This window comes from Siniperca chuatsi, linkage group LG22 (assembly GCF_020085105.1).
Source record: "Siniperca chuatsi isolate FFG_IHB_CAS linkage group LG22, ASM2008510v1, whole genome shotgun sequence".
Classification (NCBI taxonomy): Eukaryota; Metazoa; Chordata; class Actinopteri; order Centrarchiformes; family Sinipercidae; genus Siniperca; species Siniperca chuatsi.
The window spans coordinates 992,832-1,018,856 of record NC_058063.1 but is presented as its reverse complement, the minus strand read 5'-3'; the positions used below and the strand labels follow the sequence as shown (position 1 = coordinate 1,018,856).

Genomic DNA, 26,025 nt, shown 5'->3' with positions numbered 1-26,025 from the left:
TGACGTTCGCTTGGCGGAGAGGCAAGATGGCTACATTGGGTTGGCTGCGTGGCCCATCTGCTATGCGACTAACAGAGGGTTTGGTATCGGTTCTGAAAGAGCAGCGTCCAGAGTATTTACCTGCTCTGGTGGCCAACTACAGAGAACATGGCGTGTTTCCGACACAGGTAGAGCCCGGCTCGGAGACGCACGTTAGCGTGGAAGCTTGGTAGCTAGTTACCTGTTTCCCTGCTGTCGCTGTGCTGCAGCTGCTACAAGCATTGTTGTCCATTGAGCTGACATCTGGAGAAACAGTAGGACTGAGACTGAGGTGTTCATGTGGTTGTTAAATATGTTTTGCCTTCACTGTTAGTTAACACATGTGTTTATCTCTATAGGGCGGGAGTGCCGTCGGGGGTCTCGTAGGTCTCAGCAATGCCAAACTGGGCTCGAGCAAGACCAGGTGAGAAAATAAGTGTTTCTTGTTATTTTTGTGTATTTCGCCATTATATTATGTTATCTTCAGTGTTGCCTATCTCTGATAAAGTTGCCTTCTGTATCAAATGGCAAAAATGCGCAATTTACTTTTCACAAAAGAACATCGAAAATAACATGTGGCTTGTTAAGGAAGCAAAATAGTAGCACGAACTGATTTTTTTACACTTTTAAAATATACACAATTGCTACAGGGCCTTTTAGCAAAACCTCCCACCATAAATCTGCTACAATTTTTTAATGGGGCCATTCTGTATAGTTTGGTGCATTGTCATTCATAAATAGGTCTGGGCATCATCAACATTTTAGATACTAGTGCTGATATAATTTAAAAAAATGTACTGTGGCATGTAAGCAACTTATCCATGATGCTCATCACTATCTGTTCAGGTGCTTGCTTATCGAAAATTACATTTTGTAGAGAAATCAAAGATAAGTCTGGATCTACACAATGTACTGCAAAATCTGTACATTAACACGCCAGAGACAAATTCCATTGATACATTTCAGATTCCGCCAGTTGAAGAGCCAGTGGAAATATGTGCAACTACAACTTACCAGAAGTAATACAAACCCAAAGAACCCTAATAAACAGAAACATGGATATTTTTAGAATCGTGTATCCTGAATATGATCAAAACCAAAATCAAGCTTACATTATATTAACATTGTTAAAAACATTTCTGTTGTTTCAAAATTGCTTGCGGTGTAAATAATTGTTTATACATACCCAATTGCCCCTCGCCCTTTTCATGTCTATTATGAAATGACAACAATGTGTGTGTAGGTTTGAGGGGCTTTGTCTGCTCTCCATGCTGGTTAAGGACAGCTCCAGTGATCTGTTCCAGCAACACTGCCTCTCCTGGCTGCGCTCCCTGCAGCAGGTCATACAGGTATGATACATACATACCTTGCACACACAAACACACAAAACTGTCAGTGTCAACTCTATTCTGATTTCTCTTCCCCATCCCCTCTCCTCTGTATATGTGGATGCCATCCTGTAGTCTCAGGCTCCAGTTCAGACCATCCAGCTTGCGGTGAACATTCTGAAGGACGTGCTGCAGTACTCGTCCCAGCTAGCAGAGCTGGCCAGGGAGGTCGGCCTCAACTCCATCCTGGGCATCCTTACATCTCTGCTGGGCCTTAAGACAGAGGTGAGTGGACAGGGCAGGACCTTTTGAGTAATGAAGAAGATTCAAGTTGGCCGGGGCCTCATAATCATGACTGAAGGGCGACATTACAAAATGGCACATCAAGAACACAATTTTAAAAGAGATGTTAATTCAGTTAGTTGATTAGCAGAAACTTACTTTTATGTGTAGAAGTTTTATGTGGTTATAGTGTCCTCCAAATTATTAGAAGTTTTGATTTGTAGAAAAATGAGACACACCTGGTGAAAACTGTTGTGGCCCATGTGCTACTTTCAGCCCATTCATCTTAGTGTCTTTGGGTTGGAACCTTGGTGGAGCAGTTGTCTGCTACAGTGTCTTTTTTTTTTTTTTTTTTTTATGCCACCGCTGGGGGTGCCAAAGTCAGAAACAAGCCACTGGGTCCAGTTTCTCAAATGTGATATTTTACTGAGTTTCTTTTTATATATCATAGTAAATTGTGGGTTTCACACTGTTCATTAGACAAATTAAGTATTTTAAAAATGTCCCCTTGGGCTCTGGGAAATTGTGATGGGCATTTTTTTTCCAATGTCTGACATTTAAATGACTAAACAACTACTAGATTAATTAAAAAAAGTAGTCAAGAGATTGATTAACACTGAAAAGAATGGACAGTTGTTGCAGCCCTAATACTAACCAGTTGAACCCTTGCTAGCAGCTACATTTTCTTTGTTACTCCTGTGATCTCAGTGTGAGCTGGCAGCTATGGAGGGAATGACAGCCTGTATGACCTACTACCCCAGAGCCTGTGGATCCCTCAGGGTAAGATAAACTGATGGACAGATGAAACAAAAAAAGACACGAGTGAAAAAGTTGTTTCTCGACTTAGAAACTTTGGCTTATGTTAGTTATAAATAACATTTGGATCATGTATATTTCACTTAAGTCATTTGATGAAAAAAAACTGAAAAACCTAACCTGTCTCTTTTCTTTCAGGACAAACTGGGAGCCTATTTCCTCTCCAAAATAGACAGTACAAACAAGAAAACGCAAGAGGTTTGTGATTCTCACTGTTGAGGTGAACGTAACGTAGGACTTTTATAATATGTCTTGATAAATATCTATATAATTTTTATCTTTTTTTCCTAAATCTTGCACACAAAGGAGGGAGAGAGAGGCACAATGCAAATAGCACCTAGATTTTTTTAAAATAGTAGTAATGTGATTGTAGTGGTTAGTATTAAAATAATAATAATAATAAGAAGAATAAGAATAAGAATAGGAATGACAGCTATAGGAAAAATAATGACCGTATTAGTAACAGAGCCAATAACAGGGGCAGCAGGTGGCCCACAACCACAGATCCAGTCTCTGCAGCTCTGGAGGCAGAAATACCTGCTGAAAGCGACAGAAGGAGAGAGGAGAGAAACGAGAAGGCACAGAACTACGGGAGAGAGAAGATGTAGAGTTAGTAACATGCAGTAATGGGATAAAAATGCATACAGATGGAGAGGAGGAGAAAGGAAAGAGGTGCATCATGGGAAGTCTCCCGGCAGTCTAGACCTATAGCAGCATAACTAAGGGATGGTTCAGGACTCACCCAAGCCAGCCCTAACTATAAGCTTTATCAAAGAGGAAAGTCTTAAGCCTACTCTTAAATGTAGAGATGGTGTCTGCCTCCCGAACCCAAACTGGGACCTGATTCCACAGGAGAGGAGCTTGATAACTGAAGGCTCTGGCTCCCATTCTACCTTTGGAGACTCTATGAACCACAAGTAACCCTGCATTCTGGGAGAGCAGTGTTCTAGTCGGATAATAAGGTATTATGAGATCTTTAAGATATGATGCTGCCTGACCATTAAGAGCTTTGTAGTGAGGAGAAGGATTTTAAATTCTATTCTGGATTTTACAGGGAGCCAGTGCAGAGAATCTAATATTGGAGAAATAATCTCCTCTTACCCTACAAAGTAATTACTAAGTTAGATTTCTTCCCAAATTACTTCTGAATTATCTAGGAATGTCATTTAGGTATAGTTTTTTGTTTTTCATTTACACTGGACCAGATTTATATACTACATGTGCAGAGCAAACTCAGTAAGTGAAGCAGAACATCGAAAGTCAAGCTGCAGGCTTTTTTTCATCTCGCTCTGTCTCATTCTGTCAGATGGCCTGTCAGTGTTATGGTTGCCTGCCTTGCCTGGGTGGCCTCTTGGACAGAGGGGTGGGTGCTGGCAGAGCTGAGGGCTGGACCAATCAGATTCACTGTCTACTAGCCTCAGCCAATTGCCTGCTGGCTCAGATCTACCATGGTTCAGAAACAGGTACACTTTTCTATCAGTAATGGTTGAATTTCTCTGTAGAGCCAGGGTTCAATTTGTCTTTCAGAATTGCTGACATAAAGACAAAGACAATATACAACTGTTTTCACAAGCTAAGCAGGACTTATATGACCTAACCATGACTTGTACATTGACTTTGATATGTAAATGGTGGAGTGGCCCTTTACTTTTTATTTTTTAAACCCAAATGTCAAAGAACTGATAATCAAATCATTTTCATAGATGAGAGTAACCCTCAATAAGCCATGGAGAACACAGTAATGTAGGAACTATCCAGTTAGCAAATAACTCCTGAAAATGTTTTAAACTAAAACCTATTACATGTCTCACTTAATTGGAATTATGATTTCTTTGCATTTTAGTTCTCTCTTAAAGCCGTCTGTAGCTCAAGCAATGTAAAATGTGAATTATCCTCTCTCGTGCCTACAGTGTACCAAATGATTTATAGCTCTTGGTAAGGTTTACCTCTTGGGTGATGGTGGCACTGCTGCAACACTTGATGGCAGTGTTGCACATTCAGTCAGTGTCCTGCATTAATTGTATCCCCTTTGTAGCTGTGTTTAGGTTCTCTAGCATTCCCTTTCAAGGTTCAAGGTACATTTGTCATTCTACAACACAACATATATACAAATATTTAAAATTAGAATAAAAATAAAAACAATATATACAGTTACTTACATACATATAGTATACAAAGGTAGTGGTATGGTAATGTGCAAAACCAGCATAACAGAAAGTTCCATGTCATTTATTTATGGTGGAATGCGGAGGATGAGGTGGAGTTGAGGAGTCTCAGCCTGAGGAAAGAAGCTGCTCTGTAGTCTGGTGGTACGACAGCGGATACTTCTGTATCGCTTTCCAGATGGCAACACGGTGAACAGGCTGTGGCTGGGGTGGCTATTGCCTTTTAGTATCCTTTGGGCTCAGTGCAGGCACCTCACCTCACCGATGTCACTGATGCTCGGTAGATGGGTAGCAATGACCTTCTGAGCGGTTTTAATCACCTGCTGCAGAGCCCTCCTGTCCTGGGCCGTGCACATCCCATGTCAGTTTGTGATGTGTTCCAGTCAGGATGCTTTCTATTGCACCTCTATAAAAGTTAACAAGAACTTGGCACAGGAATTTTGCCTTAAGTTTCCTTAAGAAATAGTCGTTTTCAAGCTTTCTTGACCAGTGTGCAGATCAGAATCAGAAATACTTTATTGATCCCCGAGATAGTGCATGAACTGTCAAGTTAAGTGTAGCTTATTTATAATGAGATGGAGGATACTGCACAGCAGTAATAGAGGTATGAATAAATATCAATAAATAGGAAATTTTAAATTGAAAAGGGTATATTGCACAGGAGTATTAACACAGGATATTGCACAATTATCTCAAGTATTGCAGAGATGTAATGATCAATGTCCAGATTAATGACTTAGGGTCATACAGACTGACACTTAGAGGGAGGAGTTGAAGAGTTCGATGGCCACAGGCAGGAATGACTTCCTGTGGCACTCTGTGGTGCTTTTTGGGGGGATGAGTCTTTCGCTCAAGGTGCTCCTTTGTTTGACCAGCACGTCATGGAGTGGGTGGGAGACACTGTCCAAGATGGCATGTAGTTTGGCCAGCATCCTCTTCTCTGACACCACCGCCAGAGAGTCCAGCTCCACCCCCACAATGTCACTGGCCTTACGGATCAGTTTACCCTCAACCTGCTGCAACAGCATACAGGATAGCACTGACCACCACAGACTCATAAAACATCTTCAGCATTGTCCGGCAGATGTTGAAGGACCTCACCCTCCTCAGAAAATAGAGGCGGCTCTGGCCCTTCCTGTAAACAGCTTGAGTGTTTTTAGCCCAGTCCAGTTTATTGTCCATGTGTACTCCCAGGTACTTGTACTCCTCTACAATGTCCACACTGACCCCCTGGATGGAAACCGGGGTCACTGGTGCCTTGGCCCTTCGTAGATCCACAACCAGTTCCTTTGACTTTGTCGCATTGAGCTGCAGATGGTTCTGCTCACACCATGAGACAAAGTTCCCCACCACAGCCCTGTACTCAGACTCATCACCACCGCTGATACATTCCATCACAGCAGAGTCCTCAGAAACCTTCTGAAGGCAGGACTCTGTGTGGTAGCTGAAGTCCGTGGTGTAGATGGTGACGAGGAAGGGAGAGAGGACAGTCCCCTGAGGGGCCCCAGTGTTGCTGACCACGCTGTCCGACACACAGTGCTGCAGGTGCACATGCTGTGGTCTGCCAGTCAGGTAGTTCGCAATCCAGGACACGAGGGGGGCATCCACCTGCATCGCTGCCAGCTTCTCCCCCAGCAGGGCTGGCCGGCTGGTGTTGAAAGCAGGAGAAGTCAAAAAACATGATCCTCATCGTGCTTGCCAGCTTGTCCAGGTGGGTGTGGATGTGGTTCAGCAGGAAGATGATGGCGTCCTCAACTCCCAGCTGGGGCTGGTAGGCGAACTGAAGGGGGTCCAGGAGGGGTCTGACCATGGGCTGCAGCTGTTCCAGCACTAGTCTCTCCAGGGTCTTCATTATGTGGGAGGTCAGTGCCACCAGTCTGTAGTCCTTGGAGCCACTGGGACGCGGCATCTTCGGCACAGGAACGAGGCAAGATGTCTTCCACAGAACAGGGACCCTTTGAAGACTCAGCACAGGCTTTTAGCATCCCGGGGCTAACTCCATCAGGGCCTGCAGCCTTTTTGAGTGGAGTTTCATCAGCTGTCCTGTCACCTGGTCAGTAGTCAGGGACACAGCGGAGGGGAGGGGGGATTTTTAGCCTGATGGGGAGGGGGAGCAGAGTACTCGGAGGAGTTTGAGGGCCGACAGCAGCTGAGTTAGAGGGGGGATGAGCAGGAGCCGGTGTGTCGAATCTGTTAAAGACCAGATTAAGTTCGTTGGCCCTGTCCAAGCTGCCTTCAACTCCTCTGCTGCCAGTTGGTCTGAAGCCATTGATGCTCTTCATGCCGCTCCAGACCTCTCTCTTTCCGCTCCAGCTTCCTCCTGTACTTCTCCTTGGGGGGGGGGGGCTGTATGCGTCCTTAACGTCCAGGTCCAGTGTCCTCTCCTCTCTAGTAGGACAATTCACATACTGGGTGAAATTGGTCAGTGTTGTCAGTTCAATGTCCGGGCTACAGATACTCTGCTTGATTGAAACGTGACCAGGGTTACACCATCTGTTGTTAACCAGAACAGCAAGCCCACCTCCTTTCCGCTTACCGCTCCCGGTGTGATCCCTGTCAGCCTGAACAGTCTGAAAGCCGTTGATGGAAACGTTATGATCCAGGATATCCTGTTGTAGCCATGTCTCTGAGAAGCACATCAAACTACACTCACGGAACTCCGTCTTAGCCCATCCATTTTATTCGCCAGCAATCTCACGTTGCCCATGACGAGATAAGGCAGACACGGCTTAAATCTCTTGTTCTTAAGTCTCTTTTGTCTGTACCCCTCTCTCTTCCCTCGCCGCTTCGTTCCACCTCTGCATCCTCGGTGTGTCCTCCTCCAGATCTCAGTGGGGACATCGGTTGTCCTGGGCGCCATGCCGCTCGGCTTCAGCGCAATCACCTGTTTCCTGGTGATCGCGCTGAACCCGAGTGGCATGCGCCCAGGACAACCGATGTCCCCACTGAGATGTGTGATGACCATGACAGGTTCTCTGTGATGCTGATTCCCAGGAACCTAAAACTGTTCACTTGCTCCACCTCAGCTCCACTGATGCAAACAAGAGTGTATGTCTTTGCCTCCTTTTTCCTAAAATCAACGATCAGCTCCTTAGTTTTGCTGGCATTCAGCAATAGGTTGTTCTCTGTGCACCACTGGGCAAGATTGTTGATTTCCTAGCGATATATGAATTCTCAGTGTTGTTTGTAGTCTGGTCGCTGATGGTAGTGTTGTCCACAAACTTCACAACAGAGTTCTCTCCATGTCTGTGATTGCAGTCATGGTTGTACAGCGTGAACAGCAGAGGGCTGAGCACACAGCCCTGGGGGGATCCGTCATACAGAGCAGTCACAGTGGCTACAAGGGCAATGTTTGCACTGAATATAGATCTGTTCTTTTACACACCTGACATAAATATTGGTAGATGAAATGCAAATATCTGCTACCAAGTAAATCGGTCATTAGACCATATGGAGATGGTTTTCTAGCTTTACTAGTTGAAGATGCTGTCTAAAGTCCATGTCGTAACATGTTGGTTGGTTGGAATGAGTTTCAGCATGATCTTTTTACATGTGTTTTGTACTCTGATGATGCAGCTTATTAAAAAGCTCTTGCTGTTTGCTGTGACAGATGGAACGGTGCAATATGAAGGTCCAGGGGTAGAGCTGGCCTTTCCTCATCTTGATCAATCAGATCCCCTGCTGCTGCTGCAGGTCCAGCACAGATACACAGCTGTCTGCCTGGCACTGAAACACACACTCAGGTACAACGCACACACAAAACTTCAATGGAAAAATCCACCTTTTTAAAGGGTCAGTTCACCCAAATCACAAAATATCTTTCTCATTTTCATAGTGGTTTCTAATTCAATTTTCAATTCAATTTTATTTATATAGCGTCAATTCTTAACAGACCATACTCTTTATAATATATGAGAGAGAGAGAGAGAGAGAGAGACTCAAAAACAGCAGTGATAGCAGGTTTGTTAAGAAGACATTTCCAGTTACATGATTATACTTACTTATCTCTGTCCATCAGAGTGGATCCAGGCTCAGCTGTCCGTCTGCCTGTCAGACCAATACTCAACCTGGTGTGCCGAGCCCTCGCTGTCAGCGCCAAGAGCATAGTGAGCCCGCAAACACACACACACACACACACACAGTATTTCACAATAGGGTCTGGGGAGGTAAGACTCAGATGTTTTAATATGTACTGTAGCACTAAATGCATTAATAAAACAACAAACTTGAAACTACCTCCAACTTGAGCTTGAACTTGCCATTTTTGAAATCACATCTGGGACATACATCTTGTGATTTCAAGATGTATAAGCAGCAAAACCAAGCATAAAATCAACATTTTTGAAACACATTCAAACAAACAAAACTGATCCTAATCCATGTTTTTAGTTGACTGTGTGTGTGTGTGTGTGTGTGTCAGAATTTAACAGGAGATGGAAGTGTGAGGTTACTGGTCTTGCCCATCGTACACACCAACACACTGGAAGTCTTATCAGCTCTTATCACAGCGTGAGTACTGACGTGCACATACCCACACACGTGCACACACACACACTGTTTTTTGTTTTTGAGTTCATAGACATGTATATCATAAATCAGTAATTCTGAAGATATCAGCAACTACATAACAGTTTAAACATTGTGTTGATGGTTGTGTGGTGCTGACACTGTGTCTGTACTGTGTGTGTATATTACAGTGTACGTAGCAGCATGGTTCAGTACGCTGCTGTGCTACAGAGGCTGTTTTCTCAAACCTTATCTGCCTGGACACCTCTACCTGAAGCCAGTCTGGGACAACAGAGAGCCTACAGGTAACTGCAGGACTATCAGATACTTATCATACCATAGCATTAAAGATGACAAGTAAAGCAATAACATTCCTCTTGTTATCTATGTAATAATGAGGTAATAACAAGATAAAGTTCCTCACTAGTGTGTTTTTATTGATTTAATACATTTTTCTCTGGGTGATACACAGGATACAAACTGGTTCGTTAAGGGGCTAAGGTCTGGAAGATGGCTAAAGTTCTTTCGGTCTATTACAATTCAAACAACTTTGAGCAAAATGGCCTAGCTTGTATTAGAAACCAGCGGGGTATGGGAAGGTAGGGGTTTATTTAGCAGCAGTGCTGTGGATGATGTGGTAATGTCAGATTTTGACTTGGCAGCTGAAGCATTTGTTTTGTGTGTCTATTCTTCATCCCACAGCTCAGTGCGGGTATCAGTGTACAGAACCTTAGAGCTGTGGGTCCAGGTGGCTGGAGCCTCTACTAGCATCCTTCAGGGAAGCCCTGGCCACTCAGAGCTCCTGTTTAGCCACCTGCTCAGTGACATCACACCAGGGGCGGAGTCTGTCAAGGTTAGTTCAAGTTCTGTGTAGTTAGTTTGAATGTATTTAAGCACCATGCATTTAAAATTGCCTATTTTTATAGATTTGCTTTTTGAACCTTAGGGGAACCAGTAGTTTGCTGGAGCAGGTGTCTACTGTTTGTCATATGTCAATGCAGCAGCATGTAAGTGTTGTCTCCAGCTCACCCTCTGTCCCTCTGTGTTGTCCTTCAGCTCCGGGCGGGTCTGTCATCAGATGTGGTTCCTGGAGGGAAGCCGGGCCCACGGAGGACAAAACCATTGGTTATAGCAGACGCAGTTGGACCGTTACTCCAGAGGAAAGGAGACCTTCTGGCTAATCAGGATACTTGCCTTTCAGCCCTCAGGGGTGAGATGCTGCCTCAGTTTAATTACATCCTTTATTATAGTCTTCTGAGTTTTATTCGTCTGCTGGTCTTCTGTAAGTTTGGTGTAATCACACAGATTTTTTTTCTTCACAGCACTGAGACAAATCATACTGACCAGTGGTACACTGCTGAAGGATGATATACACAAGGTAAATGTCAGTGTTACATTGTTGTTGCATGGTAATGCAGCTGAAAACATGACAAACACTTAATATTCAGAATATGCAGAGTTTCACTGTAACTGCTAAACTAACTGCTACTACTAAACAGTACAGCAGCTAATGTCACTGAAAACACAGCAGCGGAAGAACTAACCAGTTCATTCAGCCGTTGTAGTAACTGATTGGAATAAGAACCTGAACACTAACAAACTGCACTTTTTCTGTGGTTTCCTGTAGACATAGTGTTCTTAGCCAAGATGACATTGATGGTTCTCCCTTCTGTCTTCATCATGTAACCGTATTGCTGTATGAACACCTCTTTCTCTTTTTCAATGGCAAACAGTCATTCTGTATTTTTATGCTCTGTTTTGATTTTCTCACAGCGTCTCCATGACGTAGTGCTGCCGCTGTGTGTGCGTCTACAGCAGCAACAGTCCAGCAACAGCACTTCATGTGAATCTGCAGGGGCCGTCAGTGGGCAGTACAGCAGTGCCCTCACCCGACGAGAGCTATATAGGTACTACCTTCATTCACATCAAAGATGGATTTACAGATGCAGTATTTTTGATTACTTTTAATGTCAAGCATTTTAGCTGCATTTTGTGTATGAAATATGCTATATGAAGTTATTAAATTATTAAAGTTAAAGTGCTGACTTTCAGCTGTCATTTTTAGTGTTAATATCTTTATTGGGTGAATAATAGCCCTTTTCATACACTGTCTGCCAATGTAAAGGACCAACATTTTGGACAAATTAAAGTACCTATGCATTGGATTTTCAGTACATGATCATTTGGATTGAGTTCAGGTGAAGACTGTTACCTGTTATGCAGTACAGTGTAGATGGGTTCATATCAGTTTTGTTCATGTGGATTTTCAGGTTATTGCTGGCTCTGGTCCTGGTCCCATCACCCTGTTGGCCTCCACCTTTGACCTGTGCTGTGTCCATCCTCAGTAATGGACACACCGACCGCAACCTCAAGGTGACTGCTCTGAGGGAGAGACTAAGAGTATAGGAGGGAGACACTGCTGAGCAGTACAAGTGTGTTGGCTGGTTGAGGAACGGATCAATGAGTTTCAATTTTCAGATACCAGAACTATGCACAGCAGTTTAATAATACTATTAGACAGGATTTTACAACTGGAAACTTTCGCAGTGACAATCACTTTATCTTTAGTTGCGGCATCGTAAGGTAAACGGTAGAATTGTGCTGTTCAGGTTAAAAAGCTTTTATTTTTAACAGTGCTGTTGTGCTGAACATAAATTTGTAAAAGAGGCATATTTAAACTGCAGGTAACCATAGCAACAATACTATCTCCTTCAAGTAACCAGTTAAAGGTGGGGTATGCGATTCTGGAGAAATCCAATACCATGACAAATACCATGATATAGAGCGAACAATGACACAGCACAGTAATATAAGTAACGTTGGCTAGGTTGTGGGTTAGCAAACTGTCGCTACAGTTACTGCTGTGAAGCTAAGAGCCAGAGAGAACGAGACGGTTTCCCAGAGCCAGCACAGCAGATCCAGACAGTGATACTAACAACTCTCCTGCTGCTATAGCTAACATCACAACAACAGCACATCTTGGCAAACTAGAAAGTCAGCTGAATGTCTGTGGGCAAGTCATTTAACGTTACCTGACACACAATTCATGGCTGGAATAATGTTGTGTGGCCCGGTCTGAGCCATTTTGTTTATTTATCATTTACAGAGCCAGGGTTGAACTTGAACACATCTTCTCTTTTTGTGTCCATGGTCTATGCTACTGTAACACACACAGAGGTGTGGGATGAGGCAAAAAAACACCACAGTAAAATCATGTACTATGTTTACATGTGTCATTTCACAGTTTTTAATCACTCTCTGTGCTTGTCCCCCCTCTGAGGTCTCTACATTCTGTACTGAGGCTCAGACCATCTGTAACTCCCTCCTCCACCCCCGCACTCCCTCCCTCGCCCTCCCCTTACCACCCCTCACCCTGAAACCCACCCCCACCGCCCCAGTCCTCCCTTCCTCCCAGGGACCTACCCCCGGACTCACTTTGCCAACCCTCCTAGGAGGCCCCGCCCCTGGTCCTCCCTTTCCCTCCCGCCACTCCCTCGGCCTGGGCCCCGCTTCCCTGCTGGGTTCTCTTGAGAACCACCTCTCCCTGGTTCCAGGACTGCCGGGCCAGGCCCCCACCCCAGGAGACATGATCCTGTCCCACCAGCAGGACCCTGCTGGGCTGGGCCCTCCAGAGGGGCAGAGACCCGTGTTTGTCCGCTATGACAGAGAGGAAGCGGAGGATGTGGAGATCTCTCTGGCCAGTGACTCAGACGACAGTGTGGTCATCGTTCCTCCGGGGATGCTCAACATGGAGAACCAGCAAGATGAGATGGCAGCACCAGCAAACTCTCAGAACATGGCCTCTGCTACACCAGGGAGCGCTACAGTCACACTACCAGGAGGAGAATCTGTCACCGTGGTCCCCACCACAGCAACAACAACCACAATAGATGGGATTTCGCTCCCCAATGACCTTGCCACCTCCTCCCCCCTACTCACCACCTCCACCACCTCCACCACCCCTATCAACTCCTTTCCTCCTTCCGGCACCTCTGTGGTCTCCCTGGTTCCACCTTTGAACTCCAGCACACTCACAGCTCCACCTGGCATTCTGGGGGACTCGTTGCCTGGCAGACCACAGCTCCAGCAGATGCTGATGCAGGCCTCCACACCGGGACAGCCTGGCCCCATGGGTCTACCACTCCAGATGCACCAGCTGCAGAATCAGCTGAGCCAGCAGGGACGGCACCTCCACCAGCACCAACCACCGGCGACCAGGAACGAAGACTCCGGTGTCATTAACATCAACAGCACTGACGAGGAGGAGGAAGAAGAGGAGGACATGGAGGATGATGAAGAGCTGGAGGAGGAGGAGGAAGGGATGGATGAGGAGGACGAGGAGGAGGAAGTGAGCGATTTTGCTGAGGAAGAGTTTTATGATGGGGAGGAATATGAGGATTATGATGAAGAAGAGGGGGAAGAGTTGGAGGAGGAAGAGGAGGAGGAGGAGGATGGGGATATACCTCCACTGGAGGGAGCAGAGGACAAGGCTGGAGAGACGGGCATAGAAGAGGGGAAGGTGCTCCGAGCAGTGGTGGATAAAGGAGGGATGGCTGGATTCAGTGTGAAGGCAGAAGCAGAAGAAGGAGGGATAGAGGAAATCCAGACCAACAGAGTTGTTTTCGGAGAGGACAGGATGAAGGTACAAGAGGTGGAAAGCATCGGAGTCCTAGAGGAGGCACGGGAGGGTGAGGGAGAGGAGGACGAAAGTGAAAGGATGGACGACCCCACCATGCCACAGATCCTGTGTGTCACCGGAGGAGCACTGGAGGAGAGGGAGGAGACCGAGGAGGAGGGAGGGGGAGCAGCAGGAGGCGGAGAGGGAGAAGGAGGGCTGCAGGAAGAGGTGAGCTCGTGGGAGCAAGGAGCCAATGAAATTGAGCTGACAGCCGCCTCAGAAGAATCCACAACCAATCAGAATCAACAGGTACTTACCACTTAGCTTTAAAATGTCACCTTTGAAACATACTGACTCACTTAAGAGTGTTCAAGTCCTCTGAAATACACAAAGGGTGGAAGGATGAAAGAAATTAAGAAAAGCCCTAAAATTAGTTGAAGTGTAAACAAAGGCAGTTGATGTATAAGCACGGAAATGAGCTAAAATGTACTGAAAGAAGTTTCAGTTTAAATGTAAGTTAACGTGTGGTCTGTGGATCCAATGTGAAATATAAACAGTGACTGAATTTAGTTGAAAGTTCACTTAGTAGAAGTAGACCTGTTACAAGTAGTTTGACAGGTAACTGCGGAGGGAAATTGGGAAGGAAGAGGGAAAGAATGGAAGAGAGAAAAACAGAACATAGGTTGGTATGATGGAAAGAGGGGGAACAATGGAGGGTGGTGTTAGATAAAAGGGTAGAAGGTTATCAGAATAATCAAGGACACTGGTATCCATGATGGATTTAATGGAAATCACGCTGTTACTTTTCACAGTATCTTCTGAAGAAAGTGGAGCAGTTGTAACAAAGGCACATTACTCAGAGAAAAAGTTACACTGAGAAACAGTGGGTTGTGATTGAATCGTGGTAAATGGACTGTATTTGTATAGCGCCTTTCTAGTCTTCTGACCACTCAAAGCGCTTCACACTACATATCACATTTACCCCATTCTCACACACATTCATACACTGATGGCAGGTGCCAACTGCTCATCAGAACAAAGAAACTAAATCAGTCACACACCGATGGCACAACCCACGGGAGCATTTTGGGGTTCGGTGTCTTGCCCAAGGACACTTCTACATGTAGGCTGGGATCGAACCACCTACTTTCCAGTTGGCAGATGACCTGCTGTGGGGCCTATTTGAGAGAGAGTGAGTGAGTGAGGGAGAGAGAGCTCTTTGTACTGGAGTGCACATGCGTGGTTAAGTTGTGGCCCGTTATATAACGACTATCCTATGGTGGCAAATTAACATACATTAGTCAACTGTAACTGACCACACGATCAAATGTTAGACTGACTTTATGAATAGTTTCATCATGTTGAGAATATTACAATCAGCCAAACTAAAGGATTTTTAGAATCTCTTGCAAAATTTTAAATGTCATGGAGGCAATAAAACTTCAGGAAAATGAAAGCTTACATGATGTTCATATACCATATGTAATACTAGGTATGGGTATTCTTTCGTTAGTTTACCATCCATGATGTGTATTCCACACACCTTGAGAGTGGTAAAGAATAATGAGGATGAGTAGCAAATACCACATAACTCAACGATACTACCTAAAATATTGTCCATTACATTACTGTAAATTGTATTTTGTCATAGAAATTTCTTTCACCAATCAACTTAAAACCCACACTTGAATATGCCACCCAAATATTCTTGATATGACACAGCAGTATGCAGTGGCTTGCAAAAGTATTCATACCCCTTGAACTTTTCCACATTTTACGTTACCACCACAAACGTAAATGTATTTCATTGGCATTTCAATGTGATAGACCAACACAAAGTAGTGCATAATTGTGAAGGGGAAGGAAAATTATACATGGTTATCAAAGCTTTTTACAAATAAAACTCTGAAAAGTGTGGTGTGCAAAAGTATTCAGCCCCCCAGAGTCAATACTTTGTAGAACCACCTTTTGCTGCAAATACAGCTGCAAGTCTTTTGGGGTATCTCTCTACCAGCTTTGCACATCTAGAGACTGAAATCTTTGCTCATTCTTCTTTGCAAAGCACAGTCAGATTGGATGGAGAGCGTCTTGCCACAGATTCTCGATGGAATTTAGGTCTGGACTTTGACTGAGCCATTCTAACACATGAATATGCTTTGATCTAAACCATTCCATTGTAGCTCTGGCTGTATGTTTAGGGTCATTGTCCTGCTGGAAGGTGAACCTCCGCCCCAGTCTCAAGTCTTTTGCTGACAGGTTTTCTTCCAAGATTGCCCTGTATTTGGCTCCATCCATCTTCCCATCAACTCTGACCAGCTTCCCTGTCCCGGCTGAAGAAAAGCATCCCCACAGCATGATGCTGCCACCCCCATGTTTCACGTTGGGGATGGTGTGTTCAGGGTGATGTCTAGTGTTAGTTTTCCGCCACACATAGTGTCTTGCGTTTAGGCCAAAAACTTAAATTTTGGTCTCATCTGACCACAGCACCTTCTTCCACGTTTGCTGTGTCCCCCACATGGCTTTTGGCACACCGCAAACGGGACTCCTTATGGCTTTTTTTCAACAATGGTTTTCTTTTAGCCACTCTTCCATAAAGGCCGGATTTGTGGAGTGCACGACTAATAGTTGTACTGTGGACAGATTCTCCCACATGAGCTATGGATCTCTGCAGCTCCTCCAGAGTGACCATGGGCCTCTTGGCTATTTCTCTGATCAATGCTCTCCTTGCCCGGCTTGTAAGTTTAGGTGGACGGCCGTTTCTTGGTAGGTTTGCAGTTGAGTTCCCCTTTCCATTTTCGGATGATGGATTGAACAGTGCTCCGTGAGTTGTTCAAAACTTGGGATATTGTTTTTTAAAACCTAACCCTGCTTTAAACTTCACCACAACTTTATCCCTGACCTGTCTGGTGTGTTCCTTGGGCTTCATGGTGCTGTTTATTCACTGATGTTCTATTTGTTCATTAATATTCTCTAACAAACCTCTGAGGCCTTCACAGAACAGCAGTATTTATACTGAGATTAGATTACACACAGGTGGACTCTATTTACTAATTAGGTGACTTCTGAAGGCAATTGGTTGCACTGGATTTTATTTAGGGGTATCAGAGTAAAGGGGGCTGAATACTTACGTTGTGGTTTGTACTTGTTTTGTATTTATTGTTTGTATATTGCAGTTTGCTAGAGTTGTGTTTCACAGCAGGGACGCTGGGCTGATGATGCTTGAAGGTGTTGGGGAAATTTGTTGTGCACGGTGCTACTGTTACGTCCCTGAAAAGGCCAAAGGGATGAGGGGAGTAACAAATTAATTTATATCTCCGGGTTTTTAAAAGGAGGGAGAGGAAAACAGTTGTGTGAACGAAACACACACACAGAGGCTGCTGCCATCAGGCCCACTGGCATCCATCAGCAGTTCTCCCCAGGCTTTTAAGTTCCCACTCGTGATTGGAAGTGGACTCAGGTGTGAGCCACAGGTAATGAGAGGGAAGGGTGGAGTCTGGAGAAAGGGGAGAGGAGGACACACACACAAACAAACACACCCACAGAACAAGGCGAAGGAGCCGGGGGTGATGGCCAGCCAGCAAAATTAGCTGCCACCACCACCACCACAGAGGGCGCCATGCATCCACAGACCCAAAGTTGATACCACTCTCTCCTGATGACGTCAAGCACTATCTGACAACATTTGAAAGAATGGCCATGGTCTGCCATTGGCCAGTGGGCAATTCAACTTGTCTTTCTGCTCACAGGTAAGGCACATAGTGCCTATGTTCTCATGGACATTTCCAATTCTGAAGACTATGAAAAGGTCAAAGAAGTTATTCTAGCTAAATATGAGATCACAGCCATACCTAGAGAAGAAGGTTTCATTCACTGGACATTGATCAGGGTGAAACCCCACATGAACTGTATGTTCGTTTGATGGACATGTTTAACAAATGGGTCAAACCGGAGAGCTCCACTGTGAAAGACATGTCTGAGCTGTTGATTCTGGAGCCGTTTTTGAGGGTTCTGTGGGTCCAGAGCTGGAGGTGTGGATCTGTGAATGTGACCCCAAGTCTGCAGAAGACACCACCTGGCTTGCAGAGGTTTTCCTGTCAGCCAGAACCGGGAGCAGAAGAACCATCTTCCGCCGTGACAGCTACTTCACCGGAGTCCAATCGGGTCGAAAGGCCAGGTTAGACCTCATTCCAGTACTAGTATCAGTGTAATGAGATAGGTCACACTCAGTACACATGCCCTGCAACCAGACAGAGTAAGCCTTCTCTTGTGTTCAGTTCCCAGACCCACTCACCAAGTCCCTGTTCAGGAAGAAGCACACACTGTAGCAGTGTCAGTGAATGGTCAGTGTAAGGAGGCCCTCTTAGACTCTGGCAGTTTTCAGTCAGTTGTTCTGTCCAGCATAGGAGTGAGACCACTTCCAACATTAGTTGTGTTTATGATGATGAAAAGTGTACCCCACATCTGAGGTTTATCTTACTCTAGGTGGTCAGACTTACCTCCTGCCAATAGCTTTAGTGCCCAGACTACCATATCCGGTTATCCTTGTTAATGATATCCCCACACTGCTAGACTTTATACAGCAAGTAAGAGGTAATAACCAGGTCACCAGTGAGGGACATGTAGAGGGCATTGTTGAGGCACCAGTTCAGGGGTTGAGCAGCAGCAGCTAGACACCCAACTTGCAGTTACAGCATGTAACATGGTTACAACTAGGGCTCAGAAGGCAAGAAATACCCTTTGATGAGTTACCTTTTTTACCAGGCTGAGTTGGAGGCAGCTCCAATCAAGCAACCAGAGCTCAGAGAAGGAGGGAAAAGGATTTTTGTGCTTCATGTGAAACATGTCAGCTAACTTCACCTAGGGGAGTAGCCCATTCCCAGCTTCAGCCGTTCGTGGTCATTGACACACCAATTGACAGAATGGATGTAGTGGGGCTAGACCTCAGCAAGGGGTACTGGCAGCTGGCCTTGGCACCTGAGACCAAGGAGCTGACAGCGTTCAGAACAACCTATGGCATTTTTCAGTCCAAGGTGATGCCATTTGGCAGACCTGGAAGGAACATGTTGCTCACCTTCGACGGGTACTCCACCTGATCAAGACAGCTGGACTTACCATCAATCTACGCAAGTTTACTTTTGCACAGAAACAGGTGAAGTACCTGGACCAAGATGTAGGACAGGGGCTCTTCAAGCCTCTAGTGGGGAAGGTGGGTGCCATCCACTTGTATCCTGTGTCCACCACCAAGAAGAAGGTGCGTTCCTTTATGGGCCTGGTGGGGTGGTATAGCAAGTTTATCCCCCACTTTTCTGAGAGGGCAGCTGTCCTCACCAAGGCCTCAGCCCCAAACAAAGTGAGATGGAATGAAGAGCGTGACAGAGCCTTCAAAGATCTCAAGAGCGCCATCACAAGTAAGTCTGTTCTCCAAAGTCCTGACTTCTCTCGACCGTTTACGCTGCAGTCAGATGCCTCTGGTGTCTGCTTTGGAGCAGTGCTTCTGCAGGAGACGAAGGGGGAGAGGTGTCCACTGCTGTTCATGAGCCGCAACTCCTGGACATAAAGATGAGGTACTCCTCATCCTGGTATTTATTAGGTTTATATTTGGTGTGTAAATATTTATAAAGTTTGTATATATTTTGGTAATTGTTTTATGTAAATATTGTATATTTATGTGTGTGAATATCTGTGAAGTAACTTGGTAAATGGTATGTGCCAGCCAATAATTTGAGAAGATACCTTATATAAGGGAGTCAGTCTGTGTGTGTAAGTCATGGATGGAAGGTGTTTGAACATTTGTTGTGCACGGTGCTACATAAAATAAAATGCTTCATGCTGAATGTCACCATGGATTAATGCTTCTCCTTATTTCCCTCCTTTGACTGCTCAGGCAAACTAACAGATACAGTTTTCTGCTGAAAAATAGAGAATGTAAACATTCAAACATATTTACAAGAAAAATCCACAGGGTGTGTAGACAGATTTTCTGGTTGCTCTCTCAGAAACCATTCTGGGACAGCAATATAGAGAGAGGGATTAACTTAATATGGATCTTCTTGCCTGACTCTGGGGTCCCAAAATGTCTCTGGAGGTCAGGAATATTTCTTTATACAACAGGGTGCTTCTACGTATTTCTATGCCCTCCTCCATTATCCGTGTTATTGTTCCACCAATAGTAGATAAATGAAGCTGCTATTGTTACATTGTTGTTACAACTGAGCTATCCACCTAAAGCTGACTCTCTTCAACTCAATAGGAGTCAGGAGCTCAACCTGCACAGGAAGCCAGTGTGAGTGATAACCAGCCATCCAGTCATCAGGAGGAACAGCTAGCAGACTCAGCAGCAGCAGATCCTGAAACCTCAACAGGCCCCAATACAAAAGCGCAAGAGGAGACAGATGCTGAGAAAACAGAAAACAGAAAACCAGAGCAGCAGGACACAGAAGGAGGAGGACGGGAAGAGAGTGATGGAGAGGAGGGGAAAGGTGTGAAGAGGAAGAGAGAGGAGGCACACAGGGAGGAAGAGGCGGGGCAAAGCACTGAGAAGAAAAAGGTAAAAATTCATGGCTGATTTTGGATTTACTTGTTTCCTAGCTCAAATTTATATAGGGTTTATCATGCAAGACAAACAATAAAGGAACAGGAGACTTAATTTGGAATCATGCTTTTTGCAGACTTAGAAATCTATATGTACAGTATGTAAACTGTTGATATACTGTGCAAAGCATGTGAAGTTACACATAACCTCAAATAACTGCTAAAAATCACCAGGTTATTCTGACTTTTCTCATGTTAGTATAGACTCCAGGATAATGTAGATGTTTTAGTTAGAGGCAAATAAAATTAAGAAGACAGTGGAAATAAGAACAAAATCACAGCCCCACACTCTTACAAATCCACATCTTAAGTTGCAACATGAATTATGGCGCTCAGTGTAAAGGTAAGATATAGGAATCTCACAGCCATAAACTATGTCCTAGCCAGATGAGCCCTCAAGGTAACACTTTATTTTACAGGTCTATAATTTCAGAATAATTTCTAATAATTACTCATTATAAAAACTGTAATTTGGTATTAATATTAGGGAATATAAAGACAGTGTTCAATAATAAAGGAATAATGAATTAATATTTACTTGATTTAAATGAAGCAGTCCTTTTTAAAAGGAAATTTCTATTTTCCCTATTAAAGCAGATTTGATTAATTTACTGTCACACCCAGGGAAGAGCAATTGCTGTTTTGAAATTTTGTTTTTGTGTGATGAAACACTGATGCAGAAAAAAACCCCAAGGTTAGTCAAACTTATTTGGAAGAGAAAACTAAGGCGAACGGTAAATTATCGTTCGAACTGTGCGTTTTTATCATTCATCATCATTTATAGACCTGCTTCAGCTTGGACCTACTGTACTTACTGTACTTGTATTAAACCGTAGTTTATAGAAGATCACTGTGGCAGTACTCTGCTGAAATGTATGGCCAGACTCAAAGAAAAAATAGAGAAAACTTCCCAAGAGAACGTTGAATCAACCAGTGTGCTGGATGCGCAGTGTTGTTGTGATTTGGGAGGTGGCTACTCTGTGAGCTTCTGTGACCTACAGTTACCCATAACATCCTTTTCTACATCGGTTCGCAAAGATGTTTGCGTATAACTCAGAAGAGGCAGAATTCCATCTTACATGGAAGCGATAAACAATTACTGATGCAATGTATATCACACCAACACATATTTGGTTATGGATTCACAATTTTGAGACTGGGGTATCTTTTAAAGCCATTATTTGTAGAAACTTTCTAACTTTGGCATCCCCCCAGGGGTACAATTTATATAAGAAAAAAAAAAAAAAAAAAGGCTACCCCACCCACATCATCTGAAAATACAACTTAAACCATCAGAATAATATGAATGATTACAGTCATAAAAATTCTGCACATAGTGGCTTTTAAGTATCATTGTAGAAACATTTCCCATAAACCATCTGTCAGTCTGAATAGATTTTCCCTTCATCAGTATCAGACACATTTCTAATGGCAGATCACACAGCATGTTTCAGCAGTTGTCTTTCTCTGTCTGTCCCTCAGCTGGATGATGAAGCCATGGCCTCCATGTTGGCTGATTTTGTCGCCTGTCCACCTGATGATGAAGATGGTACCTCTGGTTCAAACCACTGATAAACATTTGCCAAGCTGAACTGATGTGATTGAAGTTACTATGGATACAGCAGATACTGCTAGGATACTGTATCATTAGTGACATTTCCAAGGTTTAGTTACCTCATACAAGAACTCCCTTATCATTCTGTACATCTTCCAGTCATTCTTCACAATGTTCAGATCATACTGATATAATTTGGCGTCCAGTTTCCTTTTTTAACAATATTACAGACTTCAAGCTACACAATATGGGGTGTGGGAATATTTGGGGGAAGAGAAGTCAGACTTCTTACTGTGTCACATCACCCAGCTTGTAATTCGCAAGAACTAGTTTTACATGAGCTAAAAGAAGCAGTACATTTTCTATAGTCCCAAGTACAGCTGCCCAGCAGGGAGGTGAAGCTCTATGAAATGTATTACGAAATGCTTAACTTGGATTTATATGCATCTTTTATGCTCTTTGTTTTGTCATCATTGTCATATGCTTTGTTATAAGAAAAAAACAAAAAAAAAAAAACATGACTGAGCTACATTAGATTTTCCCCCCTTAGATTTAATCATTACAACAATAATTCTGGTTTCTCACCCAAACAGTTGGTTCACCCACATTACATGAGATATGAGATCACCCAGTGACGTCTCTCGATTATCCATTGTAACCAGCACAAACAAAATTCCATTCCCCTCCATAGTACTATTGTGAAGGCAGAAATCTCAGAGACACATACAGTGGCAAGGACAAGTATGTGAACCTTTTGGAATTTCATGGTTTTCTGAATAAATTGGTCATAAAATGTGATCTGATCTTCATCTAAGTCAAGGGTATTGACAAACATAATGTGTCTAAAAATAATTACACAAAAATTCTGATCTTTCACGTCTTTATTGAACAGTCATTCAACATTCAAAATGGCAGTGGAAAAAGTAAGTGAGCCCTTAGAATTAATAACTGGTTGACACACCCCCCCCATGGCAGCAATAACCTCAGCCAGGCGCTTCTTGTAGCTGCACATCTTTGAGGAGGAATTTTAGCCCATTCTTCCCAGCAGAACTGCTTTAGCTCTGTCATATTCTTTGGACGTCTCATGTGTATGGCCCTCTTCAAGGCAATCCATAGCATCTCTATTGGGTTGAGGTCTGGGCTCTGACTTGGCCACTCCAAAAGGCGGATATTGTTTTTCTGAAGCCATTCTGTCGTGGACTTGCTCCGGTGTTTTGGGTCGTTGTCCTGTTGCATCACCCACCTTCTACACAGTTTCAGCTGACGTACAGAATTCATCTTCCCCTCAATGATTGCAAGCTGGCCAGGCCCTGATGCAGCAAAGCAGGCCCAAATCCTGATGTTTCCTCCACCATACCTTACAGTTGGGATGATGTTTTCATAATGATACGCCAGATGTAGCGCTGTGTGTTTTTTTCCAAATAGTTCAATCTTAGTTTCATCAGTCCACAAAACATTTTGCCAATACCGCTGTGGAGTGTCAGTAGTAGTTAAGAATCAATTTGCTGATTGTTTCATTGAGTCAGCTCTAAAACATTCATAGTCACGGACTATGTAGTTCGGTAAAGTATTTTTTTTTCTCTAAGCTAAGGATCATCGTTGAATTGCACCATTAATAATGACGAGATGTTAGTGCGGATTCTGACTGTCTTCAGGTCAGTAGAATGTTCTGCTACTGATTCAAACTGTTACTCAGTTCAGTACAAAACAAGGCCTATACATATGTTAATGAAAAGTTTGAGGACTCATAAAAGACATAGACAAAATACATAGTCAACATCTGTGCAACACCTTGTTGTGAGCAGTTTCATGTAGGAACTATCGGTAGAAAGAAAATAGTTCCTACATGAAACTGCTCACAACAAATCTTTGGATTATCTTGAGTAACCGGGTCATGGTTTCTGGAAAGAAACATTGCTGTTGAGTCACAAGCCGAGTGCCATATAGTCCCACTATATTGAAAAAATGCAGACATCTCTACAGCTGATACCATCAAAACTTGGCAACTCGCAAACAAGACACGGTAAGGGTACCAAGGTGCTTTTCTTGCTGGGTTTTAGTCCTGGCACCAGGTGGACACTGACTGATGCCCAACCTCTCTCTTGCTCCTCGTTCCTCTACTGCTCGACGCCCCGCCTGAACCCGCTGCGTCTTTGTCGTCCCCAGAGACTCAGAGTCCTGGGCGGTTAATAGTTAACCATGCACGCATGCACACGCGTCATAGGTGCGCTCTGGTGCTTAAACAAATACAAGCACTACACCTCTGTAGGCGGGATTCGTAGCTGATCGTCATAACAACACAGTGTGAATCATCTTCAACGCGACACACTCACTGTATACTTTCAATAGATTCGTTTGAGATGAGCCAGGCCTGCTTAGAATCTATCACTGGCGATAGCCGCACAATGCATGCTGGTTAGATTTATGTCTGACTTGATCTCGACTTGCTCTGACGTCATACACACGTGGGCAACGATAACCTCACGTGATCGAGGCGTCCGCAGCTGTTCTCCAACGACTGCAAGACTCAGGGCATGATGGGCTGTCGCCTGATCAAAGAGCTGTTTGGCTCTTAGTTTTGACCACAAAAACCACATTTTGTAGAAAATCCTAATTTTCTGTGTAATTGTAATATTTAAAGCTAAATTGTCGGCTATTAGTCTCGTGTTGTGCAGTGAAGGTTTAATCTGTTAAACATATCTGAGTACTAGTGCTCAGTTTATGGAGACAATAACTATGTCACCAACCATGAATGCAGAGACAGTTGATGGATAACTTTAACCTGAAAAATTTGAATGTCATGGATATTGTTGCACCAAACAGTATGATAAAAGCCCTGAAAAGAGAATGCAGGAAAGCTGAACGTAAGTGGAGGAAAAACTAAACTTCAAATCCACTATGATCTATATAAACAAAGCCTTTGTAGTTTTAGCTATTACTTAATGCAGGGCTAGACAGTTCCATTTTTCAAAGACGATTAACAGGAACATCAAAATTACCAATAATACCCACACTCTATTTGCCATGGTTGATAAGCTTAAACCCCCCCCCCAACCAAACTTCAAACAGAACTTCTTTCCATGCTTGCTTGCTTCAGTGAAAAAATCTAAACTATTTGACTGTGTGGCGTTGATGGTCAGTCTAACAATATAACAATTTAATACTATTGACCAAACAACCCTAGAGGAAACAGTTTGGCGGCATAAATCATTAGCATGACACACTGCTGTCTGACTTTTTAAAAACTATTTTTAACTCTGTAAAAACTGATGGCTCACTGCTCTAAGGCACTTTCCCAAAGTCACTAAAAATGGCTGCCATTAAGCCTCTATTAAAAAAGAGGACTCTGGATACCTCTGTGTTATACAACTATAGACCTGTCTCAAATCTTTTATAGCTAAGATCATTGAGAATGTTGTTTTTAATCAACTCAGCAATTGTTTTTAACTCAAGTGGTCATTTTGAAAAATTTCAATCAATCAGGCTTCCGACCACATTGCACACAGAATAGATTTTAAAGTGCTGCTACTAGTCTATAAATCACTGTTAATGGCTTAGGGCCAGAATATGTCTCTGATATGCTTAAAGAATAGAAACCAAGTAGTCCAAACTAAACATTGTGAAGCAGCATTTAGCTGTTATGCTATATGCATTGGAACAAACAGAAGATCTTAGATGTGCCCCAAATGTAGCAATTTTTAAATCCAGGTTAAAAACATTTCTCTTTTCACGTGTCTATGATTGAGCTCTAAAACTTGCACTTTATTCCTAACGCACTTTAACCCTGAAATAGACCTCTAGTTCCTCCCGGTAGGGAAGTGACGTCTCGGCCTTACAGCTGAGCTCTACTGGCAGGCTTTTGCTCTATGGCTCTTTGTTTGGTTATCCAAAAGATATAAACACACAGTATTACTTAGTATATTACTTATCTTTTTAATACTGTTTAATGTGCTTTGTACTTTCTTTTAGTTTTATACATGGATGTTCCTTTTTGCTTTTATTCATGTAAAGCACACTGAATTGTCAATGTGTACGAAATGTGCTATATAATAAACTTGCTATTACTATATTGAAAATCTGTAGATGCCTGAACATCACAGCTGGATGGGATCTGAAAAAAAGAGTGGAAGAAACAGCTAAAATTCA

The 26,025-nt window shown here is 43.6% G+C and overlaps 1 protein-coding gene across 1 annotated transcript; it reads left to right on the top strand.

Moving 5' to 3' along the window:
• The first annotated feature begins 23 nt into the window (after positions 1-23).
• On the top strand, positions 24-22,677 carry pelp1 (proline, glutamate and leucine rich protein 1). The gene is made up of 19 exons (XM_044183503.1): positions 24-167; positions 378-442; positions 1,262-1,367; positions 1,482-1,631; positions 2,337-2,408; positions 2,583-2,642; positions 3,751-3,907; positions 8,220-8,352; positions 8,628-8,715; positions 9,030-9,118; positions 9,307-9,420; positions 9,818-9,968; positions 10,172-10,325; positions 10,438-10,493; positions 10,889-11,022; positions 11,386-11,488; positions 12,396-14,042; positions 19,984-20,280; positions 21,807-22,677. The coding sequence occupies exons 1-19, from the start codon at positions 27-29 to the stop codon at positions 21,894-21,896; spliced, it is 3,807 nt and encodes a 1,268-aa protein (XP_044039438.1). The 5' UTR covers positions 24-26; the 3' UTR covers positions 21,897-22,677.
• The last annotated feature ends 3,348 nt before the right edge of the window (positions 22,678-26,025 follow it).

Bases quoted from the DNA above. Each gene is read 5' to 3' on its own strand.
- pelp1 (XM_044183503.1), top strand. From the start codon at position 27: ATGGCTACATTGGGTTGGCTGCGTGGCCCATCTGCTATGCGACTAACA. The intron at 2,643-3,750 runs GTTTGTGATTCT...TCATTCTGTCAG, and splicing joins CAAACAAGAAAACGCAAGAG to ATGGCCTGTCAGTGTTATGG. The intron at 8,353-8,627 runs GTACAACGCACA...TCTGTCCATCAG, and splicing joins GCACTGAAACACACACTCAG to AGTGGATCCAGGCTCAGCTG.